The sequence below is a fragment of the Octopus bimaculoides genome, chromosome 11, assembly GCF_001194135.2.
Source record: "Octopus bimaculoides isolate UCB-OBI-ISO-001 chromosome 11, ASM119413v2, whole genome shotgun sequence".
In the NCBI taxonomy this organism is placed as follows: domain Eukaryota; kingdom Metazoa; phylum Mollusca; class Cephalopoda; order Octopoda; family Octopodidae; genus Octopus; species Octopus bimaculoides.
Genome location: NC_068991.1, coordinates 43,061,733 through 43,079,226, shown reverse-complemented (window position 1 = coordinate 43,079,226; position 17,494 = coordinate 43,061,733). Strand labels below are relative to the sequence as shown.

At 34.6% G+C, this 17,494-nt stretch overlaps 1 protein-coding gene across 2 annotated transcripts in view; it reads right to left on the bottom strand.

Annotated features, from left to right (window-relative positions):
• Window positions 1-44: 44 nt before the first annotated feature.
• The window catches only part of LOC106873169 (ena/VASP-like protein), a 19,606-nt gene continuing 2,156 nt past the window's right edge, over window positions 45-17,494 (bottom strand). The window contains exons 2-5 of one of the 2 annotated variants that reach the window (XM_014920397.2): window positions 10,453-10,629; window positions 7,724-7,848; window positions 6,938-6,961; window positions 45-2,304 (exon numbers count right to left, since the gene is read on the bottom strand). In XM_014920397.2, the coding sequence (XP_014775883.1) occupies window positions 2,073-2,304; window positions 6,938-6,961; window positions 7,724-7,848; window positions 10,453-10,629 (558 nt within the window). In that variant the 3' untranslated portion in view covers window positions 45-2,072. The remainder of the gene's footprint in view (window positions 2,305-6,937; window positions 6,962-7,723; window positions 7,849-10,452; window positions 10,630-17,494) is intronic. The other variant, XM_014920398.1, reaches the window with a different exon arrangement.

The window sequence follows — 17,494 nt, the reverse complement described above, 5'->3', positions numbered from 1 at the left end:
AAAAGGAAGGAAAAAATAAATTAGGTATTCACTTTTATATATATACCCTATCTACTGATTTGATTTCTGAAGAGACAAAAAAAAAAAAAAATTTTAATTCTCCCTCCATTCTCTTCCAAGTGAACCCAAGTTAAGAAATAGATACCCATTAGTTAGTTCAGTAAACTAAGGTGCTGGAACATGGACTTCATAAAATAAAGATTAACCCTTTAGCGTTCAAATTACTCTGCCAAATGTAATGCTTACTTATTCATATTGTTTTGAATTAATCATGTATTGTCTCATAGCTTTGAGATTTCAGTGATGTTATTGTTTATTTTAGAATGACATTGTAGGGTAGGTGTGAGAGCCTAGACCTGGCCAGTTTGAACTTAAAGCAGAAGGGGTTGGACATAGCCAGTTTAAATGCTAAAGGGTTAAATATCACTGCAGGTACTAAGGCAGCTTCTATGTGGTCACGTGACCTACCAAAAATAGCAGCCATATCTCCTCCAAATTACACCCTATTAGAAGAAAAGCATTAATAATCTATTCCTTTCAGAAAAAGGTAGCATGATTGTGGCTGGAATGGCTTTGACTATAGCTCTGCTCAATTGGGGCTCATAAAGGGCGAAACAAGATATGCTATTCGTTCTAATCAACCAAATAGCAATAGTTAGACTGTATGATCAAGAAATAGCTTTTGGTCAGGTTATTGAAACATAAAGAAACAAAAACATCCATCACATGGTGAGAAGTTTGCTTCACAACCACATGGTTCCAGGTTCAGTCCCACAGTGTGGCACCTCAGGCAAGGGTCTTCTACTTCAGGTTGACCAAAGACTTGCAAGTGGATTTGGTAGACAGAAACTGAAATAAGCCTGTTGTATATATATCAATATAAAATGTGTGTTTGTCCCCCACCACCACTAGACAACCAGTGTTGGTCTCATTTTGTCTCTGTAACTTAGTGGTTTGGTAAAAGAGACCGATAAAATAAGTACCACACTTAAAAAAAAAAAATTGCACTGGGGTTGATTTGCTTCACAAAAATTCTTCAAGGCAGTATACCAGTATGGTCACAGTCTAAGGATAAAAGATAAATATTATTTATGAAAACTTTTAAAAGATTGTTGCCTTTTCTTGATATTTCATGTACACACATATCTGTTAATATATATACAAATAAATAAATAAAACATGATAGGTAGTTTCACAATGGTGATCAGAATCATGTAGATTTGAATTGGTTGTGGTAGTAAAGGCCAGGTTGGTCCACAGTACTCGTGGTGGTAAAAAACAGTTGTTCCATGTTGGTTGTTGTAAAAGCCAGTTAGATCCATGTTAGTAGTGGTGTTAAAAGTCAAGCCAGGTAAGTCCATGTTGGATATGGTGGTAAAAGAAGAGTAGGTCTATGTTGGTCATGATAGTAAAAGCAAGGTAGATCCAGGAAGGTCTATGTTGGTGGTCGTGACAGCAAAAGTTAGGCATGTTGGTTATGGTTTATGTTAGTGGAGGTAAAATCAGGTAAATCCATAGAGGTAGTTGTATAAGCCAGGTAGATCCATTGTATTGAAGATGGTAGTTAGTGGTAAAAACTTCCACCATCTTTACAGTATACCTACATAACTTTTAATATTACTGCAAAAAACAAATTAAGAAAGTGGTAGCAGAAAACATTAGGTAGATCCTTAGTAGTAGAAGATAAGAACACAGTAGGTTTATGATTGATATAGGTAGTTGTTGTTGTTGTTGGCACTCCGTCGAGGGTTCCAGTTGATCCGATCAACGGAACAGCCTGCTCGTGAAATTAACGTGCAAGTGGCTGAGCACTCCACAGACACATGTACCTTTAACGTAGTTCTCGGGGATATTCAGTGTGACACAGCATGACAAGGCTGACCTTTTGAATTACAGGCACAACAGAAACAGGAAGTAAGAATGAGAGAAAGCTGTGGTGAAAGAGTACAGCAGGGTTCACCACCATCCCTTGCTGGAGCCTCGTGGAGCTTTAGGTGTTTTCGCTCAATAAACACTCACAACGCCCGATCTGGGAATCGAAACCGCAATCCTGTGACCGCAAGCCAGCTGCCCTAACCACTGGGCCATTGCGCCTCCACTGATATAGGTAGATGTAAGAAGTAAATATGAGGTTTGAGAGAAGTGATCAGTAACTTACCATCAATAATATCAAGTTTTACTTTCTGCAGTTCCCTTCTCATTTCTGCAACAATCTCCTGCTTCAGCAATTCAAAATCACCGGATGTGTTGCCCCCACCATTAGATACAGTGATAATTTCTTGACCAGTCAAGGAAAGCTTTTGTCTGAAAAACAGAAACAAACAGATTTTTGTTTTTAAAAATAATATTTTTGTGCTGGAGTTTGGACAGCCTTAATGTCATAAAAGCTTCCCTCTGTTTACACATACTCTGGTTTACATAATGATATCTGACAATATGTAAATGAAAATCTTAAGCACAATGTCTATCTCTTCTGCTAATATAATAATCTACACTCAATTGTACTTAAACTTTTAACATTTAAGCCAGCCAGATCTGGCCAAAATATTCTACTTATTTTATTGGTCAAACAGGTCAGATCCAACCTCTCACACCTACCCTACAATGTCACCCTAAAAATAAACAGTCATATCCTTGGAATCTCAAAGCTATGAGATAATGCTTGATTAATTCAAAACAATCTAATTAAATAAGCATTACATTTGACAGAGTGATCGGAATGCTAAAGGGTTAAAGTGTATATCAATTTTAGCTAAACTTGTAAATCCTTCCATTATTATAACTGCCAAACACTAAGTGGAACACTTCCATAGAATAGACTCATAGTAGCCAAACTTATTTACAATAATTTAGGAGTCTAGTAATAAGGCATTAAATCTTCTCTACACCATTTCTATCATTTTTTCTATTGGAGTTTTAGAATGTGTTTCAATTAATGTTTTATGGTTTTCTTTTCCAATTTTTTTTTTCTGAAATACCTTTAAATAAATATGAACTATATTGTTCTATTTCAGTTAATAATCAGTTATTCACAATTGACAGTTCTGTAAACTATTTAGTCCTTCTCCAGAAGTGCAACCTTGTGGAATTCTCTCTCTGCCCATGTGTCTTGTTCAATCACTACATTGTAATAATTAACACCAAATAACAACTATATTAACCTTACTATTGTCTCAACAAGTATGGTTAAACAGACTCATTAACAAAAGGACTTATGTTTTATTTGTACTTTTACTTAAAGCAATCTGTTAATAGGTGACAATTTCAAATAACTTCAATTGGACCGATAGAAGTTGCCATATTTCTATGCTCTCATGGAGCTTCAGTAAATGAAGTGAAAATATGGCTGAATTAAAACTGGGACACAGTCAGTTTATTAGCAACTTACCTCCCATGCATGCTGTTTGCCTTCAAAAAATATAATACAGTGTAGTACAACACTGCAATATATGGGGTGCAGTTATGCAGAAATAAAATCCACAACAGTCTTGTTGCAAAAGAAAATTTTTAAAATTTTATTTTATGTACTAAATGTAGTTAAACAAACCTCATGTTTTCATATATATTTTTTTATCAGTTCTTAAGAGAACATGAAAAAAAAATCTAAAAAGGCTTGTCCAACTGTTAAATGCAATTAGTACATAATATAATTATTTTCCCTCATTCCCAAGAGATTAGAGCCGTGGACTCTTTATCCATAGAGCTATACTTCATGCTATAAATACAAGAAGTAAATATTCTATAACCCATTGGGTCATAACAGAAACCAGTCTCTATATAGTAACTACCCCTTCCTCACCAAATACTGAAATGGTTTCTGTTAGCCTCCTCAGGCTCATAAAGAGCTTGGGCCATTGGAATAAGGTCTGTGATTCAAGATATGATTTTCAAGTCATCTGCTGATATAGGATTCATTGTTTGTGCACATCATTTGATCCTTATCTTATGTACAATTCCCAGTCATACAGATGGCATACAGGAACATATTGTAAACTCATTTATTACAACATATGTAATATCATCTCCTACAGCATCTACAAACTGACCATAAATTAACACATTCAGATTTTGCAAATCTTTGCCATTAATACTGGTTTTCACCCTGATCAGTGCCAGTCAGACCGTCATTATAAAAACATCAGTTTGTGCAGTAAGCTGACTGGATTCATTCCTTCATTTGTACTATCCTCTCTTTTGGGAGTTTTAATTGGTCTCTAGCAGAAACAGGAATAGTGGTAGTATTTCATCTATAAAGAAATCTCACTCACAAATACATTATTCCAATGAACAAGATCTCCAAGTCTGTTTTTTTGTGAAGAACATAACTACATATCTATTAGGTACAACTAGTAGTGTCAATCCATTAAGCAATATCCAATTTTACAAAGATTAAAATAGATAAATAAATTTAAAAAATGATGTTTGGAGAACGTAGAATACTGAAAGCTTTAAACTGTCTGATGTCAATAATTAAACTATGACTTGTAAATGTGTAAAATGAAATCAGTCAAAAGAAAATTGATGATAGAAGAATATAATAAATAATAATAATAAATGATTAAATTTTAGTTGGAATCTTAGATACATGCTTTAGAAAAGATTTTTCTTTGACACAAAGTTAATTTTATAGTGAGAGGTGTTGACTGAGTACATCTCCCAGCATATTGGTTTCAAGAAGGATTTGAACTGGGAATAATGAAGCACCAAATTACATATAAGGCATCTCAGTCAGTTATTTACTAAGTGCATATTTTCACAGTTGTGATGCTGCCACTATCATTATCAATAATAATAGTTTCTTACATAGACATTAGGTCATACAGTTACAGGGATAGAACAGTTGATTACATTGATCTCAGTTTGGTGGGATTTGAACTCAGAATGTATAGGCATGCAATTACATATTGCAAGGTATTTTGTCTACTGCTCTACTGATTCTGCTAATGCAGTGCCTTGATCATTATTACTGGTAATAAAACCACTCAATGTTGTAATACATGTGATTTAACCATATCTAAACTGTATAAACTATCCTTGCTTGAAAGTACAATGAAGTCTATGAATCACTGATAAGTAATCAAACAGGAGCATATCTAGAGTTATCTCCCAGACTTTGCTGTGTAACTACTACTTATTAACATTCAATGCTCTCTGCATTAAATATGTTAACTCTTGCTTAGCTATTATCTTTGGTTTACTTGATGACTTCACATAAATGATAATTTTCTCCAGCACACTATGCTGCAGTAGCCTCTTGAGATCTCCCTTGTGAAATTCAAAATCCCAAGATCAACTCTCACTAATTCTTGCCATCTTTTCCTCAGGTTCCTTTTACTTTTATAGCTTGGCACTTCTTCGCCCAACTATCACCTTCCATACACATCTCGTGTCCATACCAGTGCAGTCTCCTCTCTTTCTCGCTACATCTGATTCTTCTTAGATTCAGTCCATTTGTGCACTGTCATTCAAACACACTAAACAGTACCCATCCAGCAAAGCTTGGTTACCTCATTTCATTCCAGCCTTCATACATCACCCACATTCAATGCTCATGTTTTCACTACCATGCAACAATGCACTTTGTATGCAAGCATCATACAATCTGCCTTTCGGTCAGAGAGATAATACGTTTGTTAACAGTAGAAGCACAGTAACCTAAACTTTTACAATTTCCTTCCAAGCTAACCACAGCTAACTATTCTGGTGCATCTGCTAACTATAAAGCTTTCTTTCTCTATCAACCTGCTCATAGGCCCAAGTTTAAACTATAAGGGAGTAAAATTATTAGTTTCATAAAAGGGATAAATGGCTTCAATGAGAAATTAAAACCAAACTTCAAATTTTGTATGCAATTGAGGCTTATCAAGAAATTATGGCATAGCATAATTATGCTATGCCATAATTTCTTGTGTGTAAGTATGTTTGAATCACTTTGTCTTTATATTGTGTGACAGTTGTAAAATGAGTGTCTTTGTGATATAGGCAGTGTCATTTGTTTGCAGTTTTCTATGAAATCATGTCCAGCTATTATGCTGTTCATGATAATAGTAGTTAGGTAGTCAGGAATTTCAAAGAGGCAGGATGAAAAGAAATATATAGATTATTCATTATTAGGCAACAGGCTTGAGATAGAATAGAAAGGTGTGGGATTGAAGAGATTCAAGGATTCAAGAGAGATGAAGAGATTTTGATACGAGAAATAAGCTATTTTCTATAATCTTCATGGGAAGAAATTAGTGCTATTATAAAGATACTCATGAACTACACTCTTACTAAAAGCATTCATTTGAAATTCCCTCATCTGCATTATAACCTCCTCCAAATATTAGTTTCAAACTTTGGCACTAAGCCAGAAATTTTGAGGACAGGAGTATGTTGATTACATCAAACCCAGTGTTCAACTAGTACTTATTTTACCAACACTGAAAGGATGAAAGGCAAAGTCAACCTTGGTGGAACTTGAACTCAGAACATAAAGATGGATGAAATTCCACCAGCTATATTGTCCAGTGTGCTAACGATTCTGCCAGCTTACTGCTATTACCCTCCCTTCAAATATCAACTGACAAATTCCTTCTGTGGCATTACATTCCAGCCTTTTGTATTTACTACTTAGTGGTAGAAAGAGAATGCTTCTCTTCTGAACAAACTTCCAACATTTCAAATTGAATGTGAAATTCACATGCATTACCCAGCTTTTGAAAGTCTATGAAGTTATTGGTATGAACACTCAAAAAATTAATAAATAAAAGTAATAAACTTAAAACTCCCAATATAACTTAATTTTCTAAGGGAAATTGTAAACACTTATTTCTATTATTCCTTTATATCTCCTCAGTACTTTACAGGAGGATTAGACGAGATGATGAAGCAAGGGTAAGATTCTAGTAAACCATTAAAGGAATGAAGTGGAGGGAAATGAGTTCACAAAACTTACGGTACTGGAACAACAGGGTTGATCCTTCATAACAAAAATAAAAATAACATTTTGTATGTAAAAAAATTTGGAACACAGAAGAAATTAAATTTTTATTATTATAAATGCTTCTATCAGGACTTTAAGCTGCACTCATTTGTTGAATCCTGGTTTGAGCGAAGATGGGGTGACAAAAAGAATACCTTTTATGTAATTACTTCCAAATTGAAGTAAATGCATGTTGTTTAAGACTTGAAAAAAAGACCAAGCAGAGCCCACGTCCACATCTGAAAAACGGTTGCCTACTATACAGTTCTGGAAACTCCTGTTTTGTCACTGGATGATAAAACTAATATTCCACATCTCTATTCAATCTTTGTGCCCTGAAGAAGCCACATAAGTTTATTTGAAAGAGCCAACTACTGAGTCACAACAAATATACAAGGACATCACTTTGATAAAGGCTGTTCTCAATGCAATATACATCCAGTAGTCTTAAAATTTAGGCCAACAGCAATCTAATATTATTAGTGTCAATTTGTATTCTTTAAATTCTGGTTAGTTCCAGTTCAAGGAAGAGGAAAATGACTACCTTCAAATACAACCTTATTTCAACTTCTCAGTTACAGAGAGGTTATCATTAAAAAAAAAAGCAGCAGTTTAACTGTTAAAAAAAAATGGGATCCAAGAATAAATAGCAATTATCTATATAGGCTGAATTATCCATGTGAATTCTGCTGTGGCAAATATGTGAGTATAAGTGTAAAAGTCTTAAATCAAAATGAAACACAATATCCAGCAACAAACCTTTGTGTAACTTTTGGTGATTCTGAGCCATTCTGAGCTTGGTTAAATTTGTTCCCATTACCATTGGTTGTAGTCTTGTCCCTACTCTTTTTAACTTCAGGAGAAGATGAGCTGCTGTCTGCTTCCTAGAATGGGAAATAACACATTACAGTTTGAAATGACAGAGTATTATTCATAAAAACAAAGTACTTTCTAAAATCATTTTAAAAGCAGTAACTTCTACTAGAAATAGTTTAAGTCATTTGGTAAAAGGGTAAAAAACCTCTTTGGTCATAAATTGCACCTAGAAAGTTACCCTCTGCGACACATGTTTGGGCAAGGTTGTTTATGGAAGACCAACAGTCGCCCATGCATGCCAGCCTCCCCTCTCCATGCAACCAATGTTATTCAAGGGAAAGGTAAAGGTCAATACAGCTTGGCACCAGTGACATTGCAATTCATTTGTACAGATGAGTGAACTGGAACAACATGAAATAAAGCGTCTTTCTCAAGAACACAACACACAGCTCAGTTCAGGAATTGAACTCATTACCTCATGATTGTGAGCCCGACGCTCTAACCACTGAGCCATGTGGCACAATAGATCACCTTAAGTTAGTTAGCTAAACAAGGTTTATACTTTTCCAAGCTATAATAATAAAAAAAAATTTTAATTAGTGTAATAAAATTAACAAAATATTTGTTAATTTCTACAATAGCAAACTGTAAAAAGGAGGTGAGGTATGAAGAAACATGCTTAAACAATTCATATAAAATAATCTTTTCATGAATCCACAAGTTTCTTAAAGAACATTTTTTTGAAATTTAATTTCTGTAGGTCTAAAGGAAGGGACTGTGCCTATGGCCTTCAAAGACCACTAAGTTCAACTTATAATGTCCCTCCTGAACATTTGTAAGTTGATGGCCAAAGGGAAGACATAAACAAGGATGTTCCAGAGGCTCAACAATCTGCAGAGGAAGGCCTGAGCTTACTGGTTAAGGCTGACCCCAAGGTTGGTAGTGATGGGTAATAAGTGAATTAGGAATGCTTCAGTGGAGGTGGTAAGAGACTGTTGTAATAGCGGTAGAAAAGGTGAAGAGAGGAGACAACACATCTGTTGACCAGAGGTTAGAGTGTACTGGTGAGTGACTTCATGCTTAATCAGTTGAGCAGCCTTTTATTTTTGCTTTTCTTGCTCTGTTCTTTTTGAAGACTGTCTAAAACTACATTACCCAATGTATTCCTCCTTTCTGAAGATAGTTAAGCTGTAATTTGAGGGAGATTTGGTTGCTATTTCCTGCAGTCACAACTTACTACCTTCAAAAGAGAGGCACACACTGGGTAATGTAGCTCTATATATGTAAAAGCCACTTGACTGATTGATATCATAATACTTCCCAACGTACTTCAACTTCTGGTCCATTAATGTACTGTCTCCTCTCTCAGCCTTTTCTACCAAGATTAGCAATTCCTGTTTTTTGAAGATGGTTAGTCTTGTGCTATTTCCACTCCAGCACTCTTAACTCACTCATCCTCAGAACATTGTGTTATATCAGGGTGGGTTAAACCTCTTTTAGTCTAGATAACAGTCTACTACATGCAGCTACTCAAGGACTGGTATGTTATTTTCCAACTATAATAGAAACAACAAAATACCTGAAATGGAATATGAACTTGCAACTAAAGAGTTGATTCTTAAATTTATTTACAATCACAATGTAAATAAGTAAAATTTGCAGAACTATAAAATCCATGCAACTGTAGCTGCATAGTTTTGTTCCTTATTCCCATGCTTAAAATGTCAAGAAATAAACCAATGTGATCTTATTTACATTACCCATCCTTTGCTATTTTGGAACAAGTCAATCCCCAGTGTTGATATGTTTTAGATCACTGTCGGTGTCTTTGGAAGACCCACTCCACCACCAAATTGAAGTGCCATCCATCATAATGTGTTAAGATATACTATAGGTTGGTAGGTTAGAAAGTTGTTCCATAAATTCTTGAAGCAAACTAAACTGTCTAACTACAAACTGTCTAGTTAGTTCATCCAACGTAACAAAAGTAGTGAACTGTAACAAAGGTTTCTGCTATCTACAACTGCAGAAGATAAAATCCTAGAACACCCAATCTAATTATGCTAGCATGCAGAAATGTTGATGATAATGTTGTTGATGACAACAATCACTGTTCATATTGTTAAATTGGATTGGATTGCCTATGTTCAGTCCAATGCAGGATGAAGGCCTCAGTATGTTCACTCCATGAGTTTGAGCTTGAGATCATACTAGTTTGATAAGCCTTCTCTGCCACACTGGCTCAATATGGCTTGGCAGAAGGTTCATATTGTTAATCAACCAAAATTAATTGAACTCAAGTTGAGTGGTGGTATGGCGGATAATGGTATGGAAAAGGAAAGAAAAAAGTTACAAAATACGCAAATCAAATATTTTCTTTTTCTACATAAGATTTCCCAGAAAAGCAAATCTCATGTAGGTAAAACCAAAATACTTTAAGTACTCTTACTTTGCAGTGAGTGACAGTTAAGCTTAAGAATAGGGTATACTTTCTAGGCTTGGTTTATGAGAGTGGAAACTATATGAATCTACTTGTGACATTTCCAACACAAACCGTTCTGTGTATTGACTATCTATCATTTTTCACTAGAAATATTTTGATTTAGTCTTTTGTACAGAACTAAAATGTACATTCTATCATACTGAGTTGTGCTACTTGACATGATTTTTACCTGTGAGGAGTTCTCAGTCTTGGCACGTCTTGCAGCCAGTTTCCGCTGCATCTCACTCATCATGTTCTCAGCTCCAGGTATTAGTGGCCTAGCCAGTGAATTCATCCCTGCCTGGGCAGCATTGCCTGCACCATCAGCACCTGCAGCAGCAGCAGCAGAAGCAGCCCCATCATCAGGCTGGAATATATAAATTCAGAATGGAGATGAAATATGTAGAGTATTATATATATAAAGAAAAATAATCAAGGATTAGTTTGACAAGATAATTTGAGAAATATATATTTATTAATGGTTAAAATAAATGACAATTTTCAAGTGTCTACTAATTCATCTATTCTATTATACAAACAAGCAAAATATAACTTTACAAAAACAAACATTTCAAACTAAAATAAACTGTTGCTTAATATCAAACAATATTACTTTAGGAGGAAAGTAGCTAGTTTTAAAATCTCTAAGGAGCAAAGTAGCTACTTCTAAAATCTCTAAATGAGATATAAGTAGTAACAATACTAGATGGTAACTTGTTTAGAAATTTTAGAACTAGCTACTTTGCTTGTTACGAGATCAGTGGCTGTCTGCCACTTCTCTGTTTATATATTATGAGTAGGTATGATTGACTGCCATCTCTAACAGGCAAGTGTCCAGTACCAATGAAGGGTGAAGACCCAGAAACCATGATCTACTGGTCTTACCAAGCTGGAGGGGAATGATTTGCTCCCTTACTCACAATATATCGGACACAGGCTGTGTGTTGTTAACCAGCTGGAAAAGATGTTTCCTTGGGGTTAAAATGTAGTGACATTGTTCTTTATAGAACAGCCATGTTATAGTGGTTAAAAAAAAAAAAAATGTTACTGAATATTACTTTATTTTATCAAAATTATGATAAAGTTAATCCGCAAATGTCTAGAGGATTATTGCTTAACTTTATATTATTTTTCAAAGACAGGAAATTTTCTCTCAGAATATTTGGTGCTTATTCTAGACTTGTAGTATGTTGGGAAAGAATTTCCTGTCAGAATCCTAAACTAACTGTAGCAGACTAAAAATTTTCAAGAATTGTCAAGCAAATAAATTTCAATTCAGTGACATGACTATTTAAAGCAATTCCTCTTTTGCCTTGGTAATCAATCGAGCAGTAAAATCTAAGGCAGTAAGAATGGAACACTCTTCTGCAGGACACAATAACAATTATCAATTTGGTATCAGAAACTAGGCAAGTTACTCTCATTATCCTGAAATGATCCTTGCATAACTTTGCTTCAGCAATTTTTAGTTTCCTTTCCATCTCTTGCACAGAAATAGGTCTTTTTATATGCCTAGATATACAAAGACATTCTCATAATAGAACCACTATAGCAAGAAGTGACCCAGAAAGAGCTAAGTTCCTTGCATATGGCTGGCTACAGCACAGAACTGATGATAGGATTATGAGAGCAGGAAACACAGACTCTGTGAAGTTGTTAAGAAGATAGTGCATCAGTTGACCTGTTTATCACCAAAATCATGTGTTAGCAATGTAATCTAGAATAAACGACAGCAATAACTTGGTTTTATGAAGAGTAGCAAGGTAAGTCACAAATAAACAAAGATTGCTATCTGATTTCAGTACAGGGTTGAAGCTATTTAACATCCTTTACTAATGTTGATCAGAAAGGTGTGACTGTAACACTTCAGCATTTCTTGAAAAGTCAGGTTTCATATGAGCTTGGAGCAAGTGGGGAGAAACTGTTCTGTATAATCCTCACAGAACAAACATTATAGGAAGCTCTATCCAGAAGATGTATGCCAATGAAGATAAGAGATTTCAGGCTTAAGAAGTATTTTTTTCTGAAACAGTCATCTAATCAGCAATAAAACAATATTAGAGTTGAGGTAATATCAGAGCTCTAAAATGGTTCAATTTATGCCAAGCTCAACTTCTTTTGGCCAATTAAAAAATACACACGAAAGATAATTTAATATAACTGCTTTCTTAGCTACAAGTTCCTTAGCACCATGTAGATTTGCAACAAACTTATTAAATTATTATTATATAAAGACCCCCTTCAGTCATAAATGACCATGGGATTGCACCTAGAAAGTTACCCTCCAAGGCACAAGTCTGGGCAAGGTTGTTTATGGAAGACCAACAGTTGCCTATGCATACCAACCTTCCCTCTCCACACCACCAGTGATATCCAAGGGAAAGGCAGAGGCTGATAGAACTTGGCACCAGTGATGTTGCAACTCATTTCTACAGCTGAGTGAACCGGAGCAACGTGAAAATGTGAAACTAAGTGTTTTGCTCAAGAACACACAACCCGGTCTGGGAACCGAACTCAGTACCTCATGGTTGTGAGCCTGATGCTCTAACCACTGAGCTAGGCACTGTCTATTATTATATAATGATAGGATTACTATTATATAATAATTGGAGGATAGTAAAGTGATAGACAATAGAGCGCCAAACAAAATGCTTCGGGGCATACAGTTTCAACATTTTACATTCTGAGATCAAATCTTTCTAGATTCAACTTTGCTTTTCATATACCTGGAAGTGATAAGTTAACTAAATTGTTCCCAACTTTTCCCAAATCTGTTGCCCTTTAGCAATGTCAGAGATCACAGAGGTCAGAACTGGGATCAACAATGAGTATTCTCATAACAGAGTTTATGAGCTTCCAGTCTGAAGTGAGTTTGCAATTTCACTGCTAAAACCTTTTGTATTGACAAATATGAAAACTATCTTTTATTTCCAGTCTTCTCTATAAAATGAAAACTTTATGCATATTTAGGAAATCAATATTATATTTACAAAAAACAAACAAGAAAACAATAAAAAACAAAACATTATTACTATTATTATTATTAAGGGCTGCAGATAGCTGAAATAGTAGAATGATAGATTAAATGTCTTCCTGTATTCAGTCATGTTCTTTTAAGTTCTGAGTTCAAAATGCCAGCAAGGTTACGATAAATAAAATATGAACCAGCCAAATACTGAGATTTATTATATTAACTGTTACTGCACCACTAAAAATTTGTGGCTGTATACCTGTATTAAAAAACATGGTTACTACAATAAAATTATTATTCTAACAACTACAGAGATAGTGAAATTAGTACAGTTGGAGATACCCCAGACAAAGCAATCTGGTTTGGTGCCCAACTATTCTAAGCTTAATTCACATTGAGACTGACTCTACTGTTAACACTCCTTCCAAGTTTGATAAAAGTATCAGTTTTATATATTATAGTTCAATCAACTATATTTTGCCATCTATGCATAAATAAAAACTAATACTACTAACTACTACATGAATGAGTTTGTGCAACAGATTGGAAGACTGACAAGTTATTGTGCTTGATTCTGTGTCAAGTTTGAATAAAGACAGTTATTTGTGCATCTGAGAGTTATTTTGCTGAAAAGTACACCTATTTAAAAAAATTATCATTATTATTACTATTATTATTAACTATGCTTATTGCTATAGTAATCAAGCTCATTCTACTTCACACAGGGTATTCATGCCTTTTCAAATTTATTAGCAATGCAACTTTTCATTTTACCTCCTCTAAATGTTAAGCTTCTTTGCTATGTAAAAGAATTTTTGTAATCATTTATTAAAAAAATAACTAGGAAAGACAGAGAAAAGTTCAGTCCAAACAGTATGCAGTATCTACTTCAGCTTGCCATATTTCTAATATGACTGTAGTCAACTATGTTGTTTCTTCCAGCCTTTAACTTTTGCCTGCCCACAGCATTTTCATAAAATTTTCTGAATGCTTGTTTTTATACTTTCAGTTAGCCCTTATTTCACATGTTCTGAGTAATAAAAAGCTCTCCTTCCATACATCCCAAGTTACTCTGACAGTTGAAACAAATTGAGCATGTGTATCATATATGATGCATGGATGCCAGGGAAATATGTCCTGTGTGTCACATGTGATACAATAGACAGGCAAAGGGTTAAGATTTTAAAAATAAGCAACAGTTATATACATAGGTCAATACATTCAATTATATAGTCATTCTCCTTTATAAAAAAGGACATATGTCTTGACAATAAAAAAAACCCCATTTAATCACTATTATCGGCTAGAAATTCTCATGAAAATTAACCAGCATTAATTAGACTACATGGAACCAACTTGTTTAGTAATATTGGAAAATTAAATAGCTATTTTTATAGAATATCTGGAAATTAGAATTAATCTAAGGTATCTCATTTTGTTCATAAAACAACAACAAATAAGTAAAAAAAAGTAATATATGGCAAATAAAAGAATATCCTTAATCATATATGTCAATATTGTGATAAGATATTGCTTTCACATGACAAAACATGAAACTAAAATAAAAAAGACCTAAAGTATAAATACAATAAAACATTAAAAAAACCCTTTTATATCAGTGATTTACCTTTTTTTTAAAACAAGAGTTTTTAAAAAAATTAGATATTTTAGGACAAAAGTATGTATAAGTAGAAGAATAATTTCCTATGATATAAAATTACTGAAGAATTCAGTTGATGTACTTTCACTACACAATACATCCAGCTTGCTATTGTTTGGCAGTAGAGAGCGAAGCTGGCATGAAGCCAAGCAGCTGGGAGAATTTGGCCCATTTATAGTGCTAGTTGAGAGAAGCTGTTAAAGATAAACTTCAAGTGCAAGATAACAGCTGATTTTGCTTCTTGTGAAATGTTCAACAATGATGGACTGAATACCGACAATTGAAGATGAGCCAAGTAGGAACATTATGATAAATAACGAGTAAAAGAAAAAAGAAATAAAACACTAAATTAATTTTGGCTTTGAACAAATAATAAAGCTAGTTCATATAGTAAATATGAGATCCATAATGAGACAATATGTAATATTACTATAGATTATTTAAAGATCATAAATATCTTTATATACAAAATTCTCATTCAACATTAGAATAAGAATGAAATTTCCTATTACGAGTGGCTGTGAATGGATGCATATTGTATTTGAGTAGATGAGCAACAGAGATAGTACATGAGTGGAAGAGCTACTGTGTGTGAGAGTGGAAGAGCTAGTGCATGTGGGAGCGGAAGAGCTAGTGTGCGAGGGAGTGGAAGAGCTAGCGCGTGTGGGAGCAGAAGAGCTAGTGCGATGGGGAGCGGAAGAGCTAATGTACGTGAGAGTGGAAGAGCTAGTGCGTGTGAGTGGAAGAGCTAGTGCGTGTGTGAGTGGAAGAGCTAGTGCACGTGAGAATGGAAGAGCTAGTGTGCGTGAGAGTGGAAGAGCTCGTGTGCGTGAGAGTGGAAGAGCTAGTGTGCGTGAGAGTGGAAGAGCTAGTGTGCGCGAGAGTGGAAGAGCTAGTGTGCGCGAGAGTGGAAGAGCTAGTGCACGTGAGAGTGGAAGAGCTAGTGCACGTGAGAGTGGAAAAGCTAGTGCGTGAGAGTGGAATAGCTAGTACATGTGAGTGAAAGAGGTAGTGTGTGTGTGAGAGTGGAAGAGCTAGTGTGTGTGAGAGTGGAAGAGCTAGTGTGCGTGAGAGTGGAAGAGCTAGTGTGTGTGAGAGTGGAGGATCTAGTGCGTGTGAGAGTGGAAGAGTTTGAGTGAGCTAGTGTGTAAGTAAGTAGAAAAACAAGTGGAAGTGCTAGTACATGAGTGAGTAGAAGAGTTAATGCATGATCGAGTGGAAGAGCTAGTGTGTGACTATTGGGAGTGAATGTGGAGAGTGAATCCAAGTGCATGGTGGATGAGTAAGCAAATATTATTTGAGCAAGATTTTCTATTACAAGGTTCCTGTGAATGTTGATAGCTACTAAAAATTGCTCACTCTGACTGACAGGCAAAGTATTCTGGAGCTGATACATAGTTTAGTCATTGAGAACCAGCTACCTCCCAGGAAGAATTTGAACCCCAAACTGAAAGCTAATGTGACATGTCACTAACAAAGTACTTGTTACCTATGAAAGTGATCTGTACTTCTTTTCACAGTTATGTGGATTGGCTCATGGAATATAAAACATCTTTGGCAGGGTGACAGAGCAGTGTCAGTAACAAGATATAGAGAGCCTTTTAAGTGATAAGTAGTCAAGAATGACAAGATGGCTCATTTGCTATTCTATAAAACATAAGAATTAAATGCACTAAGAATTACTGAAAAGAAATAATTTTAGTACTGTCTTTAAATAAATACAGCTGGGTTAATAGAGAAAATTATTTTTGATTTTCTATGAAACAAGAAATTGATCAGGTAATGACATATATAAAAAATAATCATTAAGTAGAAGAGCTGGTGTCTGAACAATTGAGTAACAGGAAGAAAGAGTATGTAGGCAAGTAATCTAAAGTTGGACATAAAAATTAAAAAAAAACAAAACAAACAGGGCATATTCAATGCGTAATTCTCCCTTTCTGCTACATTAGCAAAAGAAATATTTGACCCTATATTAAAACCAAGTGAAAACTAATGAAAAGTTTCTCGACTATTGTCAATATCTGAATGTATTTTGTACTACTAAATGGCTATAACCATTGACAACTGAAATAAATTAGGTTTCCATGTCAATATGCTTGAGAATATATTTCTATTTTATTTTACTTTTCCTACAATTGATAGCTTACTTAGCATATGCATACATCCAAATATAAAGACTGAACAAGAAAAAATTCTGACAAAAATTTTTTTTAAAGGTAGTTCCCTAGCATTGGCACTATCCGAAGAAAGAAATCTACAGAGTAAATAATTTATCCAAAAATATTTTCTAACTTTGATAGTTTTTGAGATGCCAGAATAGATAGTGAAGTAACTATACTGTAGAATAAGTGAAGCACTTAATTTCTTTGTGGAAGGATGTGTTGAATTAGAAGGAATAATTATAGTAAGAAATAAAAAGGTTTAAATCTTAAAGTACTCATCAAATATTGATAAAGTTAATCTATATCCACTTTAAATATATTAAAATGATTAAAATTGAACTTTCATAGTGTATGATTAACAAAAATTTAGTTCAAGAAGTAACTAAATTCTGAGAGAGAGAGAGAGAGAGTGTGTGTGTGTGTGTGTGTGTGTGTG